At 37.8% G+C, this 16,272-nt stretch overlaps 1 protein-coding gene across 8 annotated transcripts in view; it reads right to left on the reverse strand.

Annotated features, from left to right (window-relative positions):
* Nucleotides 1-16,272, reverse strand: part of FAM135A (family with sequence similarity 135 member A) — an 85,106-nt gene that overhangs the window by 53,315 nt on the left and 15,519 nt on the right. For 6 of the 8 annotated variants that reach the window (XM_071741595.1, XM_071741599.1, XM_071741592.1 and 3 more), the window contains one exon: nt 13,649-13,766. The exons of 1 other annotated variant lie outside the window; for it this stretch is intronic. In XM_071741595.1, coding sequence (XP_071597696.1) covers nt 13,649-13,725 — 77 coding nt within the window. In that variant the 5' untranslated portion in view covers nt 13,726-13,766. Of the gene's footprint in view, nt 1-1,390; nt 1,477-1,649; nt 1,770-13,648; nt 13,767-16,272 lie in introns of those variants that run through there. One more of the 8 variants, XM_071741597.1, reaches the window with a different exon arrangement.

Below are 16,272 nucleotides of genomic sequence, written 5' to 3' on the forward strand. Positions count from 1 at the left end.
GGTTAGCTCAGCAAAATATTGAAAAAATCCCACAACAAGGGAGAATTTACTTCTGTTCAACATTCCTCAGTCCTACAAACTAAGCTTGCTACTATAGAAACCTTACATTACTAATTCATTCATGGATTTAGAAAAAACCATCTTAAAAGAATTAAAGATATTTTTAAAAGATATTTTTTTAGGAAGAAATTCTTTACAGAGAGGGTGATCAGGCATTGGAATGGGCTGCCCAGGGAGGTGGTGGATTCTCCTGGAGGTTTTTAAGAAGAGATTGATGTGGCACTCAGTGCCATGGTCTGGTAACCACAGTGGTAGTGGATCAAGGGTTGGACTTGATGGACTCAGAGGTCCTTTCCAACCTGGCTGATTCTATGATTCAAGATATTTAATATTTCCCACAACCAGTCAGAAGCCTATACCAACAAATGCCAACATACATATATTTTTCCAAGGCAATCTGAATACACTTCCAATATTTAAAGCATTTTAAATTATTTTGTAATTCAAATACTCTATTTTAAATATTACCACAAATTTGTCAGATTTGGCAACCATGTATGGTATTCTGCAAAAAGGCAATCCAAAACAAAGTAACACAAGTAAGGAACAGAGAGTAAAATCAGAAAGGCAGTAAAATAAGGGGTCAGGGAAAAGAGATAAGAGAATACAAAAGACAGAATAAAACACAGGCAATTAAATGCTGATTCTTAAAGAGACAAATATAAAAAGAAAAGAATTGACTAGACTTGTTCCTTAATTTTCCCTACCAGGAGAAACACATAGTCACCTATTAAATTCAATCCTACCAAACCCACCAGTGGCCCATGGACTACCAAAACAAGTTACAGGACTTATCTAGATGGAATTATTTAGTACAGGTGTATGACACACAAAAAGATTATCTTGACCTCACCTAGTAGTAACAACTAACATGGACCACTCTGTTTTAATTGTAGCTTTTATCTCATTTAACAAATCCTTTTTCAGATACTTGAGCAGCAGGAAAACCACAGCTCCCAAAAGACACTGTTTAAAATGTTCTATCAATCCCTTCTATGACAAAGCCAGGTATTTCACAGCTGGCTAACATTTTTATTAAGATAAATAAAGTGAAAACTTACAGAAACTAGATAAAAGGTTCCAATTTATTTGAAAGCAGGTTTCCTTGGAAGTGAGTTAGTTTTGAAAGTACCTCCTATGGCTATGGCACACATTATTTCTGAGAATTAAAGAGATAACTAAACAAAACAGTTATTAGACCAAAACTTTCATGAGAATTATTAGGGAGACTACTACTTTAGTGAGTAAGAGCAGCTCGTTCTGAAATAAGATTTAAGTGCGTAAGACAGAAGAAAAGAACAAGGAAATGCAGCCAGGGATTTTGCCTTACTATTACAAATGCCTTTTCCCCATGTTCTTGCCACAGGCATGCACAGACAGAATTCCTGAAGTGGTTATGAACATCTATTTAAAAACCTGGCAAAGGAATTCTGTCAAATAAGTATTGCTTTTTTAAAGAAGTATATAAAAATACTAAATTAACTCCTATGTAATAAAGTCAATTTATATCAGTTTATGTTTATAATTTTTGTTCCTTTTTATGTCCTCTTATTACTGAAGAGGACAAGAAAGAAATCACAGTAAATTACCTCCCATTTTTAAATTATAACAGCTCCATGAAGCTCATCTTCTGGATTAATGATTTTCCATCTTCCCTTGTAAAACAGCTTTCTAATTCTACTCAGCTTGAGCGCATTTTTCATTTGATTTCTTGATTCAGCACAATAGCCTCACAAATGACATATCACAAGTGTTTAACCACTGAGTGGATTCAATGTTTCAGTTTTCTAGGGACAAATTTATGAGATGTTGGGGTTTGCTAGTAACCAGGGTCACAATTCTTCAAAGTTCCACCCCTTGCAAACAGGCAGCAGTTTTACTCAAGACACATCATATCACATTAATTTTGAAATCAAGGTTTAGCAAACACAACAGATGGGAGACCAGAAGACAAGTCTGTCAACTAATTTACTGGCATTTGTTGGTCTTTCAAATTTTTTAAGTTTTTGCAGCTGTGCTATTCTGTTCCCCTCATCTGTAAGTAATCAAGTATGTAAGCCTTTCAATTTGCTTTGCAGCTTATTTTAATGAAAGACAATCCCTGTTTTAACAGAAATTATACAAAACATTTAACCAGAGATGGATGTTCAGGTACCACAAAAAAAACTGTTGCAAAAAATCACAAAAAACCATCTCATGTGAACTGTTGTATCTTATGTAAGACACATCAAATAAAAGCCATCGCTCTTACCCCTTTACCAACATCATCTTCTCTCCTGCAGAAAGATGTGTCAGTAAAGGAAGTCACATTAGCCCCTCTAGTTGGATCATTATAATTCCAATTACAACATCCTGCTCTCAGATATTATTAGGGCACTAAGAAAAAAACAAAAACCAAAAAAACCTACAACCACCAGACTTTCAGAATCAGAAACATCTCCCTTTTTTCCTTCAGGCAAGGAGGTTTCATCATTCATCTGAGGTCAGCTTAAGAGAGTGCTGCCACCAACAGGAGCCATTTGCACTCCAAAAGCCCTTTTTCCATGTTTTTGCCCTACCCCAAGGAAGTTCTGAGTTCCAGCAACTGCATGGTAAGCCAGAACAACATATTTATTCACCTAGAAAGGAAAAAAAAAATCCAGTAAGGGCTGCTACAGCAGGAAGGATGGCACATCCAGGAGAAAGAGCTGAACTATTCCATTAAGTGACAAAAGATGGGCTTATGTTAGGTTGAGCTGCTGGTAGGACTTCATGCTCCAAAATAATGTGAAATAATACTGCCACTTCCTACAAATAATCTTTCCCCGACTTCAAGAATTTCAACTCTAAAAAGATTCAGGGAAGCAGATCTCCTCACTGTGTACTGCACTTATGCATTCCTTATTAACATCATTCTTAAGGAACAATCTCAGAGAATATTGCCTGAAAAATATTAGAAGTAAGCTCTGAAAAATTAGCAGCAGAAGTCAAGATCTCTAAATTCTAGAATTCACATTCTCGTTGAAATAATCCTAAAAGCTCCCAAATGTCAAAGCTTAAGGTGAACATTCAAGATTTGAAAGAAAGAATCAGATTCCCAAACACACCATTTCTTACCCCCCCTTTCATGAAAATGAAAACCTTGCTGTTCTTGGACAGACATTTTATTTTTGCCAGGATATAGGCACTACCTACAGCAACAATATCTTGGATGTCTGAATACCTCCCCCCATCTGGTATACAGCAGCATATTTTCCCCTAGAAGAACAAAGTTAAAAATCCAAACTCACAAGGGCTAACCTTCTGGTCCCAGTTTAAGTAAACTAAAGAAATTAAATGGGCACAAACAGACTAAGTAGCCAAAGCCCTTCTTTGGCCAGGTTCCACAAGCTGGATACCCCCAAAGACATATAATTCCCACTGAACCTGTTTAAAAAGTCTAAAAAAATTAAACAAGCAAAACAAAATTTAAAAAACAAAATTGTTTTTCTAAAGCCTACATTTTGTCAAGTGCTTTTATTTTGAAAATACTGCAATGAGCATTGCAGGGAACTGCAGATGGTCTCCAAATTAACTTAAATAAATTATACATAGGAATTTATTCAGTAAAGGTAGGAAACAAAGATTGCTGAAGGGAATGCATTCAAAAAGACTACAAGATCAAAATTTTTAAGGGCAGAGTAGTATGATGGTGAAAAGGAAAAAAGTGCATAGAAGAACCAATAACCACAGCAATAGATTGAAGTGCAGAGATAATCAAGGTGGTATTATGATTTTCTGTACACACACACTTCTATTATCTCCTCCCTCCTCCTCAGTCAGTGCCAACCTATGGAAAGTTACTTGGCATTCTGGGGGTGACTGGAGAGCCCTTTCCCCAGCAAATATCAGGGGTGGGCCCCACTGTTCTCTGCAGCTGTTCAAGTTCTTCTCTCTGTTACTCATACAAGCTGGCACTGGAGAAACCCCATCCCTCCTCATAATAATGAAATGCCAAGAATAATGTCTTGAAAATGACACTATACTTTTACAATAGAAGGATTTTTGCAAGAAATCAAGTTTGTAGAGTTCTGTTTTCTCCTTTTCCTCTCCCTTGTCCTCCCAGACACTCATTCTTGCCCTTCTGCTGCAGTACATTGTCCCCCTCATTTACACCAATGCCCTGCTTGGTGAGCAACACTGCAAACTGGAATGGTTCAGCAGCTTAACCAACAACAGGTCAATCCAGCCAGCAGAACATAAAGGGCAGTGCACTGTGGTGGCAGCAGCAAGGGAGGCAGAAACTCTGCAAAGTGGCACTGCCAGGCAAGCTCTGTGTCTGCAGGAAGGCTCAGGGAAATGAGAACCGGCGTACCTGATGTCTCTCATAACTCTGTGTCCTACGGGCATGGATGCCAACTGAGATGAATGCAGAAGTTCAAACATAGGTTTTGTTTCAAAACATTCTAATCTCTGGGCTGCTCTCACTCAGCAGATCATAGGGACATAATGGTAAGTCTTCCTAACACTGAGGTTGGAACTTTCATAAACATTTCTCTCAGGAAGTAGACAAGCATTACAGTTAAACCAGCCCCAAATCTCACTGATGACAGAAGCAGGGATTCCATTCCTCCTGTGTACTTTATACTCCTGCACCACCACTGACAGAATATCTATCTGACCCTGGTGTGGGCCAGGGAGATAAACTGGCAAAACTAGATTCACATTCCGTGGTTTCTTTATTTTTCTGCTGGTTTACCATTTTGAGCATACCAACCATAAGGTAACAGCATTACTGCAGGCACACAAGGAGCACTGGAGGCAGGACCACCCTGTTCAGGCATCCCATATACAACAGGTCTCCCTATGTAAAATATCTAAACCCTCAGCCCAATGCTTCTGCCAGCTTAACCTGCTCTCCAACTACACTGCTGCCAAAAGCAAGCCCATTCGATTGACCACAGAACTGCATGACTGCACAAACAAACAAAACAGATGACCATGAATATTGTACCTTTCAGCAGACACATGTAGCTGTACTGGCTCACACCAAATACAAATTCATAGATGAGATTACTGTTTCACAACAGATGAAGGTTCATGGTGCTATTAGTGGGCAATCCTGGGCGCACATTCTTACCCTCTCCCTCCACCAAAACTGGTGCTCAGTTACATAACCATCCATATCAAAGAAAATGGCACACATGAAAAACACACCATTTTTTCCCCCCAGTCTGATCACATCCAATAGCTGGAAAGTTACTTCTGGCATTCACCACAGAATCATAGAATGGCTTAGGTTGGAAAGAGCCTTAGAAAGCATCTACTCCAACCTGCCTGCCATGGGCAGGGATGACTCTCAGCTAGACAAGGTCATTCAAAGCCTCATCCAACCTGGCCTTGAACATTTCCAGGGAGGGGGCAGCCACAGCTTCTCTGGGCAACCTGTTCCAGAGTCTCACCACCCTCATACTTAAGAACTTCTTCCTAATATCCAGTATAAGAAGAAGGTCTAGCAACCACAGCGGTGGGTCAAGGGTTGGACTTGATGATCTCTGAGGTCCCTTCCAACCCAGCCAATTCTATGATTCTATGATTCTATGAAACATGGAAATACACATAAAATACAGGAGTAGCAGCAGAGGCCTTGATCATTTATTTTATGGTATTTCCATATTTTTGATAAACAAGAAGCATTTAAAAAGTTATTTTAAAACTGTGGAGAAACAAAGTTATTTATAGATAAGGCTGGTCATGAAGATCCAGTGTGAAGTTCCTCTAACCCTGTGGAAGTATCTTGAGCTTCTCTCCTGACTGTCAACATGAGTCAGAATCTGGGAAAGGGAGAACAAGTGGAGAGGGATGAAAAAAAGTAAAAAAAAAAATTAAATAAATCTGAGAAGTTACTTTATATGGAGTACAGTAATTAACATGAGGCTTAAGGAGTAAAAGAAGAAGATATTTTGGAGAGAGCCCCTAATTGAAATGGATCCAGCAAGTCTGAGTTTGGTGGTGGGAATGAGCCTGGTTCCACATTTGGATAAAGCTTGCTAAAGTATTTGATGATCCAGTAAATTGCTATTTGTGATTACAGTTAAAAATATATGTAAAGGCATGGTCTGATGTATGTGTAGAAGAGATGCAAGAGGACACCAGGAATTTCTGTCATATCACGAAGAAGTCAAGACAAATAAAATGAGCATCTTTCTCCCTTCATCAAGGTAGATGGAAAACTAACTTAAAAAACTAACATAATCACCTTTCTGCTGTAACTATTAAATGTATTAACCAAACACATATAACTAGGGCAGAACACCTGAGAATGAGAGATTTTTCTCTGGTTTTTGCTACCATCACAGTGGCACAGGTTTGAACTGTAGCATACATAGAAGCTATATGCCTCTATACAAACAGTGCTAACCCATGAAAAGTCTTAAAATTAGCAATTTTCATGACTAAACATGTATTTAATGCAAAGTAAAAACTGCTACTGCTGTCACATGCCATTCCAGAATACTAAACTCAATAAAACTCAGATTTAGAAAGAGAAGGTGCATACTCAATAAATCATTATTCAGATCTCTTCAACTAACACCTACTCACATTCTACCTCCACACTACACAGAGAAGTGAGCTGTATTGTCCTACAGATTAAAAACATGGCCCTTCTCTAGAGAAAAAACATTTATAACCTACACTGTCTTACATTGTCATTTACTCCCTCATTAAACTACACTTACTTACCATGTTTCTGCTGACAGTCTTCATTGTAAGACATGATGTGTATGCTGATAAGCCATCTTTACCTTGCAATGTGAAACAGCACCTGGTCTGACACAGGCAAGATGCATCTTTCTTTGATTACATAAATAAAGAAGTACATAGACCCTCCCCAAATAGTCCTCAAAGAAGGACAAATGACATAGCCCATAACACAATTACATATAAGCTTGCTGTCACACAAAATACCTGAACCTATCTCAGTGCTGTCAGGCTGAAGCAAGACATTAAGATGACATAAGTACACAGATGAGCTCTTCAATGTTTTGTTCTTAAAAAACAGAATTTTGTCAAATTCAGTGCCTGGAGGCTAATTCCAAGTTGACAAAACACTTTCAGTTACTAAACAACATTTCAATTTCAAAACTTAAGATGCTTAAAATTTCCAGAAATACTACATGGGTCTAAGAGCTAAAATCTGAACAAAGTTCAGGTGATTTGAAATATCTGAGAAGTCTAGACTACACAATGAGTACTCATTAGCATTTCACAAAATCTAAAGTATATTTTTTGAACCAATATGGGGGGTGATGCAACAAAACACAGCATACCTAAGTTTTTTTTAAAAATATCCCCAGAATAACTACAATTACCAACAGTTAGTTATGTGTCTATGAATATGATTGGAGAAATAAACACCTGTACAGTCATCTTTACTCCTAAAACAGATAGCTTCAGGACCTGATTTAGCTTCTTAAACTGGATGGAGGCATATCTTCTAGGAATTAACACAGGAAGGATTCTCTAGGCTTGAGAGTAGAAGCCAAATTTACAGTGGCTCTAGGTGAGCCCTAGATAAGTTTTGTTGTGTAGCTAAAAGTCTCCTAACACGGGCATTGTACGCAGGTATCTGAAGACAAGCAATAATCTTCATGTCTTCAGTTCACTCATATAGCCAAAGAAGAGTATAATTAAAGAGCCCTAATTTTTCAATTATCTCAAAGGAACCAGTGTTCAATTTTACAGTTACTTTTCCAACTTCTATTCTCAACAAATACAAGGCTTTTTATTTTAAAAGACAAGATTCTGACATATCATCATATGGTACTTCAAAATCATTACTGTTCTTTAGGGCCAGACCATGTCATTAGTCTCTCAGACATCCTGCATCAAAAGGGCTAATGGGATATTTGACAATACTAATTTTTAACTTCTGAAGCCATACCAACTTAAAATATGACTTCCCCACTGCTTATTCTGTCTTACTCTAACCTCAGAGCAAGCAGGACCTGTGTGTGTACATTCACTGTTGAACTAGAATCAGGAACTGTACCACTTTTTAAAAGTAAAACCAGAAGTATTTGCAATATTTTTACTAGATGGAATATTCCCTTGTGTTTACAACCCAGCCCTCCAACTCTTGAGCCTGTATTACTGCAAAACTGTAAACTGAAAAACAGAGCTCATCTTGCAACTGTCAGACAAATCTGACAGCTTTCTTCTCCCTTTCTAAAGACTGTATTACATTAAGTAAAGATCAGAGTACAATACTTCAGCAGATAAACTGCTTGTCAGAAGGCAATTCACAACACCTATTTCCAGAAAGCTATGTTACACAGAAACGTAGTTTGAAAGTAAAGGCATGACAGGGATAAATGTATTAAAAAGAAAACCAAACAAGTGAGCCTGAATGTTCCTTGTCCATTAAGATTTTGTTATTTGATGATATGCTAAAGCCACAAAACACAGAGGCCACCTTTTATTTAAGGCTAAAACCTTTCCATTTCTGATGTAACCAGGAGAAAGAAGTCATACTACTAAAAATGTACTCTTCAAATTTTAATTTCCTGTTAATAAATTATAAAACTAATACAGACAACTCACTGGATCCATAAAAATACAGCTTTTCATATACTGCATTATTTCTTGTTATATTACTATGTAATCATAGCAGGATTCATTAAAATTCAAACTCTGATTCAATGTATTTTCTTTTATGCTTCATTGCACAACCACACACATGGAAGCATAAAATGTCAATGCTGCTCAGACTCATCAGTAAGTATCTGCATATGGTTAAAACATAAATCTAGGGAACAGAAGAATATCACAAGACTAAATTTCTAGTAGTCTCTGAATCTTAAATTCCTTTGACTTAGGTTGACAAGCAACTCAGTGCTACTGAAATCCTACCAATAACCTAATGTCAGTTATGATTCACCTCCAAAAATGTGTTTTATGTGAGGATCTACTGAAGCCTCTTCTGTGGATGGTATTTAATATTCTTTCTGCATCTGTTAATCAGTACTTATAAATCAGAAACACTTTTTAAAGCGTGGTAGACTTACACTACTAATGTTAACTCTTGATGTGCTTTTACAAGAATCTTTTAAAGCAAAATGAAGTCAAATAACAGATAAATAGACACAAAGAGCACAAAAGTAAACTGGCAGCTATCATAAAGAGCTACTATCAATACTTAATTTTACTTGCAGCATTCACAGTCTACTTGGAATTATACTTAGCTGAAAGAACCATTACCAAATTCTGTTTCTGAAATCCATAATGAAACAACAAATATTCTGCTTCACAAAGGGAACTGCTATGAAAAAACAGATGAAGCACATGATTATTGAAATTGCCTAAGTCCACCTTTGGCCAGTTGTGTATGCATCTGTATTACTGACAAAATAAAAAATTATTAGTGGCAAAGTAAGAATTTAACATTGTGATTACACGAATGCACAGAGTATAGGAAAAAAACAGACTAAAACCATTTTCAATGTTAAACTGGAAACCATCAGCTAAGTTTTTTCAGTCCATCAGATTTGCCAGTTCACAGGTGAAAAACAGTATCTAGCTCCAGAGAAATGAAAACCTCAACTGCTCACAGTTGAGGGTTTCCAGGATACTTCTCTTGCTACCACAAGAAAGGTATAGATGTTCAAAGTCAGACATCAGGATCTTGTGGTGGAAAACTGCAACTTAAACTAAGCACTACAAAGTACTGTGGCACTTCAAATAACCAGTTATTTGCATTCAGAAATGCTCAATATATTTTTATCTCAGCTCAGGATGCCGACATATACAAAACATTTAAATGTGGAGGGTAAGCATCCACAGTCCACAGCAGAAAAAATGAGTTAGAGAAAACTTGCTCTTGCAGTCAAAAAGTTTTTGAAGAACAGCATTGTAAATGATAATCATCAGGAGGCAGTGGAAAGAGTTACAAGAAGAAACTGTCAAAAGCAAACATCCCAAACTTCTGTTACAAACAATACTAAATCTGCCACTGAAGTCCCACAACCTCCAACCTGCACAAACTTTTAAACATCAAGAAAAGATACGTCTCTATCACATTACCAGGACATCATCTATTCTAACTGCCCATACATATAGAGCTGGTAGTATCACCAATAGGAAAGAAAAGAACGCGACGCTTTAAGTACATACAAAAATGTTTCAAGAGAACAGTGTCATCTCTTTTATGTCCAAAATAATTTTCATTTCAGTTACCTGGAACAAGCTTGTTTACAAAGTATTAAAAGTTTATTTTCATTAATGATTATAATAAGTAGACAGAATAGGCATTTCAGAGATAAGCCTAATAAATTAAGTACCTGTCTGCTGTGCAAACAGAGAGAAGACGTTATGCTAAAGGACTTACAAAAGTAAGAAACAGGTGAATGGAAACATAAATAGGGAAGCACAGTGACACTGAGTATTTATTGGTGCAGCAAAAATTATTCCAGGAAACATTTTCTTTTTCCAAAGACACTGACCAAACAGAAAAAGCAAACAAAACAAAACACTCTTCCCCATGTCCAGTAAAGAAAGTAATACTAAAGTGAACATACATGTCCCGAAATTTCATACTGGTCAGTAACTCTCATCACTCTCATCTCTGTATCTTAATAACTGTCAAGCATATGAGACAATTTTTAAAATTTTATTTTATTTTTTCAAATAAAAAAGAGAGTACTAAGTAGCTATTTGTGGATTTTTCAATGAGGAGAACCATGGAAAGACAAGTGTCCTGGTTTGAAAACTGTGTAAATGGCAATGTGGCCTGACAGCAGTGTTAAACTGCTCAGGCTGATTAACACAGGAAGGATGGAGCCTTTGCTTTCCCAAACTATGCCTGCTTCTACAATCTCACTATTTCAGCTCTGTACACATATGGCCACCTTCTGACACAACACCCTGCTGATTCACATTTATCCCACTGTCCACTAGGTCTCCTAGGTGCTGTTTTGCAAAGGTGCCTTCTAGCCAGCTGGCCCTTAGCCTGCACTGACATATGGGGTTATTCGAACCCACCTGGAAGACTTTGCATTTGCCCTTAACTTGATGAGATTCCTATCAGCCCATTTCTCCAGTCTGCCTAGTTCCCTCCAAAGAGCAGCTGTTTTCCAGGGTATCTAACCATTCCCTGCAATCTGTTATCATTCAAAAAGTTGCCAAGAAGGCACTTTTGCCTAGGTTGTTAATCAACACTGCTACTGACCCAACATCAACCCATGAAGGATACCACTAGCCATCAGATGCAAGCTGGACTTCACTGACAACACTTCAAGACTGACATTTAAATACAAAGCATAGGACTAAGCCCACAAAAAACCCAAGCAACTACAAACTAATCAGAAAATTAAGGCTGGAAATTACGAAATCTCCAATAATCAACAGAATGAGAATCTGGACTCACTCTCCATCCAAACAGTATGGATAGACATCTACTGAGTTTTAAGAAGGAGCTTAATCATCTTGATGTGATTACTTGCAATAGAGGACATTTTATTTTACACAGTCTAGAAGGTCATTATGCTTCTAATAGCAGCAAATACACATGCTAAACTGTGTGGGTCTGAATGCACACAATCCCAAACAAATGCAGAATACAGACAATTTTACAGCTGACTTTGGTGAGAGATATCATGCAGCGGAACCTCAAAAATAAAAAGCTAACAGTGAAAAAAAGATCTTTCCTGCTTGCTCAATACATCAACCAAGAGCTCCTCTGGCAATGTAAATGTTATATCCTGTCCACAATAAACACAAAGAGAGTTCCCTAGAAAAATACAAGAACTTACCCAAATTGACAGAAATTATTGCAATGGTCAAATTACTCAAGTCTTCCAAATTATTCTGGAAGCTCCTGCTCCTTCCCAGCATTGCATTTTAAGGGAACATGACCCGAGTTAAAGGTCCAGCTTGAAACCAAAGAGGCAGGTAGTATCTATTCACATCCCTTTTCTTCTTATGTCAGCATTCCACCTCTCTGAACTTACCCTGTGAATTTACTGCTTTTTAAAGAGTAAGCTAAAACAAAACATACCAAGTAGAGCACAGGTAATTATATTGCTGTGCTTTGCTTCTCAAATACTTTTATTAGGAATCATTTTAATCTTAAGACAACCAAAAGACTTCCTTCTCTTCAAGCTTCCATACTCAACCTTCTCCTTCCCCAGTAATTTCAGAGATTACAAAAGGACACAGTTCAACAGACTGTGCTTTTTTGCTGAAGAAATTAGAATATTCCCAGTGTCTTTCCAGACCTCTTAAACCTTCCTTAATCCTCCTCTTCCCATGAAGAGTGAAATTACAATTTTCCCTGAAAAGGCAAAATAGACAGTTTCTTGAGTATACTTTGGCTGCAAATGGTAGCAAACATAATGGGTAATCACTTCTGTCAGTACCAGCTTTAGGTCAAATTTGGAGAAAAGCTAGCTTTGATAAAATATAGATGAAAGGCTTTATCTTTGCCATGTTAGTTAGTTACCAAGCCAAGATAGGTTTTATAACAGTCTTTCATGCCTCTTTCTCCTTAGCTCCTTCCAAATCCTGTGACATATCACTCTTCCTAAAAATATGCACCTCAGAGAGTTAATACAAGGTTGAGTAACTACATGCATACCAATACTGAAATTTTCCAGTTACTTAATCATCACCACCCTGTCAAAGAACAAAAAAACCAAGCCCAACCCTACCAAAAACAATACCCACCTCCACCTGCCTTGAATTATGACAAGGTTAAAAACATGAATGTATTTTCTTATTACCAAAATGTTTCTAAGGAAAATCATTCTACAATGTTTTGAGAAAAGGAGCTATCATAAATCAATACTAACATATTGTTCCCTGTCAGTAAACATTAACATAGCTTGTACCAGATTTATCTAAAACAAATATCATAGCTGCAGTAATGACAGGGATTTTTACCATAGTCTGTTAGACAACTATCAGAATGCCAATGCAGTACAATGCTAGACAACCAATAATCTTTATTAACTTCAATATAAGATACAAAGGATTATTTCCTACATAACCATGGTGAAGGAGGACCTCAGAAAGAAATCTGGGAACAATCAGGTAATGTCAAATGAAAGGTATGTGAAGAAGTCTTCTACAGAGACCAGGAGGAGTAAGAGAAGTCAGGGGGCTCTTAGGAGCAGCATGGAGTCTTTTGTAATTATGGAGGCACAGCACAGTGTGAGAAGGAAAGCTGGTGAAGTTCTCCACTGCCAAATTTATAAATTAGTAAATTAATTGGCAGCAAGATTTTTTAAAATAACAAGAGAAACACATCATTTTTCAAACTAAAGGGATTACAGAAACTTAGATAAGAAAGAGTAAAGGACCAAATAAGGATATAATCTAACCTCCAAATCTACAGAGCTTTTTTCCCTCTTCTCCAGTTAGACAAAAAATATTTTAATACAACTTAAGTTTTAGGCCAAATTATTTAATTTTAATTCCTAGGAAGTATATGCCTTTCCTTATTGTAAATATTTTTCAAAACACTATAAAAACAGTCATAATACATGAAGCAATGCTACATGAAAGTACCCAATAGGGCATTTTTAACATTAGCCATCCACCACAGTAAAGTTTGAAAGAATGCACTACCTACCCTCTTTGAAACAAATCCACATTGAAGAATTTGTGGAGCTCCACGGAGAATTCTACCATAGCCTGAACTTCACTCATGTTTATGAGGATGAAGTCAAAATTTGTCAGCACCTTAGTTACTGAAAACAAACAGAAAACACTTTTTAGAACACAATCTGGGGATAACACCTATCTGGTCCTTAAAAAGATATATACACGATTTTGAACATCTTCCTTAAGTATACATGCCCTAAGATAAACCAGAATATAGGATGTACCAAAACCTGCCCTCTATAATTTCTAACTTTGTTGTGAAGGAATCAGATTTTATCAGAGAATTATCACAACACACTATCAGCATAATACAATCCTGGCACTTATTGACCCCTACATACTGCAGCTTTGCTGGAGAGAGGGGAAAAACACTGCCAACAAGGACAAAATGAGTATGGTCTGCTTCCAGCCCTTGTTGCAGCAGAATGACTGTGCAAACAGGCAGCAGTAGCTCAACTCTGACATGAGGACAGGGACAGCTGGATTAGTGTGGCCAAGCAATGCAGAGAAAGTTCTTGACCAGGTCATGTAGGGCTTTAGATGGAGGGATTCTAGAAGGCAGACATGAGTTCATGTGGGCAACATGCCCATTTTTGGTCAATCTTTCTTAGTAGTGAAGTGTTAATTCTCACTGTCTTCTTTATAGCAACAGACTGGCACCTTCCTACTAATTTACAACTGCCTGCTGATACCAAACTAAAATCCTACAGCCTTCACTGAGTTCTGCTGGTTTTCCTTCAACAATATCAACTGGACTAATAAAATAGACTATGCTTTCTGCAAACACTTGCCTGCAAACATCCCAGTTCCTGCAAGTGCCTTTTGATTTGAGAAATAAACAACCAAAAAAGCCTAAACTGTCTTTCATGCACATCAGTCCTTCCAGATCTAATGCAGAAGCAGTAAATATGAAAAAGCTAGCCTTGATGGAGTCTGAATGGATTAGGGGCTTTTGTTTGCTTCTGAAATTCTGCACATCCATTTGGGTGTTCCTGAAGCAGCAGGCAGTATTACTGAGCCTGCAACAGAGTAGCTGGAAAAAAAACACATCATCACCACAGGAGGTATCAATCACCTGAATTCAAAGTTACCTTTAGGGGGTACCTCTAACCTATCAACTAAATTATCTTGGCATATGACTCAAGATAAGATTTACCTTTCTGTACACACGCTAGAGGAGTTGCAAGGCTTCAAGCACTATAGCACAGGTCTTGATTTTTAAACAAGAAGTTAACTCTGACCTTGGTTTAACAGCCAGCACAAGGACTCTGCATGCACTTTGTAAAAGCACAGAAACAGTATGTTACTTAAGTAACAGGGGACAGGGCAAGAGGAATTTGCTTCTTGAGTTACAACATTATGAAGAACTCAGACCAAGGGCACTTGCTGCAAGATCAGAATTACAGAATCCAGATGGAGCAATTAAATCTGCTTGTCTAAAAATCCTTCATTTGTTCAAATGTCAAGCAAAGGACTTCAACAGATTAAATGAATGATGTCACAATTTTGCTCCACTATGCAGCCCCAAGAACCTACAGGGCTTTCCAACAATTTTCTATTATATGGCTCTTTTTGTAGGATTTTTCAGGGATATCCTCAGTGGTCTTTAAAACTAGAAACAAGAAGTTCTGCACTCCAGTTCTCTGGGGTTACTCTACTGTATTATCACATGTGCACCACCTACCACAATGCAAGACTATTTTCTGCAAAGGGAGCCTGATCTGCCACTGAGCAGAGATCCTAGATCTCCCATGACCCTTGGTCACTGGCAGCAAACCATGTGGACTGCACAGAAAACCCTTGATGAAACTGTCCAATAGCTTAGAAAGAAGTCCACTTTAAAACACTCTGGAAAATGCAATAGGATTAAAATGAAGGATGCAATGGGACACACTTATGCAGCTTTCATTTTGATGGAACTACATTTTCAAGGGAGGAAGGTATCATACACCTCTGATTCCCCAGCACAATAAGTGGTACTATGTCCCTGAACAGTTTGCCTCCACAAAGATAAAGCAAAACTATTCCTGCAGCAGTTGCTGTTGGGCCGTTCCCAAATACTTCAAGATCCCAGCAAGAAACTCACAAAAATTCAGAACTAGACCAATTAGACAAGTCTGAAGGTCCGTTTTATGAATGAGTTAATTCAACAACAACAACAACAACAAAAAAACAGCTAAAAATTTCAAATCTTGCAGTTCTGCCAAAAGCACTGTCCAGTGAACTTGTGGTATTTCTATTGTGTCTAATATGGCTCTAGTTAAGGCCACTCACTCCCTCCCTCCTCTGTCAAGTTGACTTAGCATCCCCAGCCAGCCCACTGAAAACTGCCTGGGCAGGCAATCCCTGCAGCCCTAACACAGGGTTCAGCAAACACAGGCCTGCACAACACAGTGCCATGGGGTTTTATCCAGTAGCAGAACCCTCACTCAACTACCAACAACTTTTGGAAGAGTGGCACCAATGCCCTGCTCCAGTATCCACTGCAAAACCAGTAAGAAATACTGAGTCACAGTTCCCAAAATGATGCATCCAGAAAGCAATACTGCCTGCCACCACCACAGGTACCCAGGATTGCAGCCAACCAGCTGA

Source organism: Heliangelus exortis, chromosome 3 (genome assembly GCF_036169615.1).
Source record: "Heliangelus exortis chromosome 3, bHelExo1.hap1, whole genome shotgun sequence".
Lineage (NCBI taxonomy): Eukaryota > Metazoa > Chordata > Aves > Apodiformes > Trochilidae > Heliangelus > Heliangelus exortis.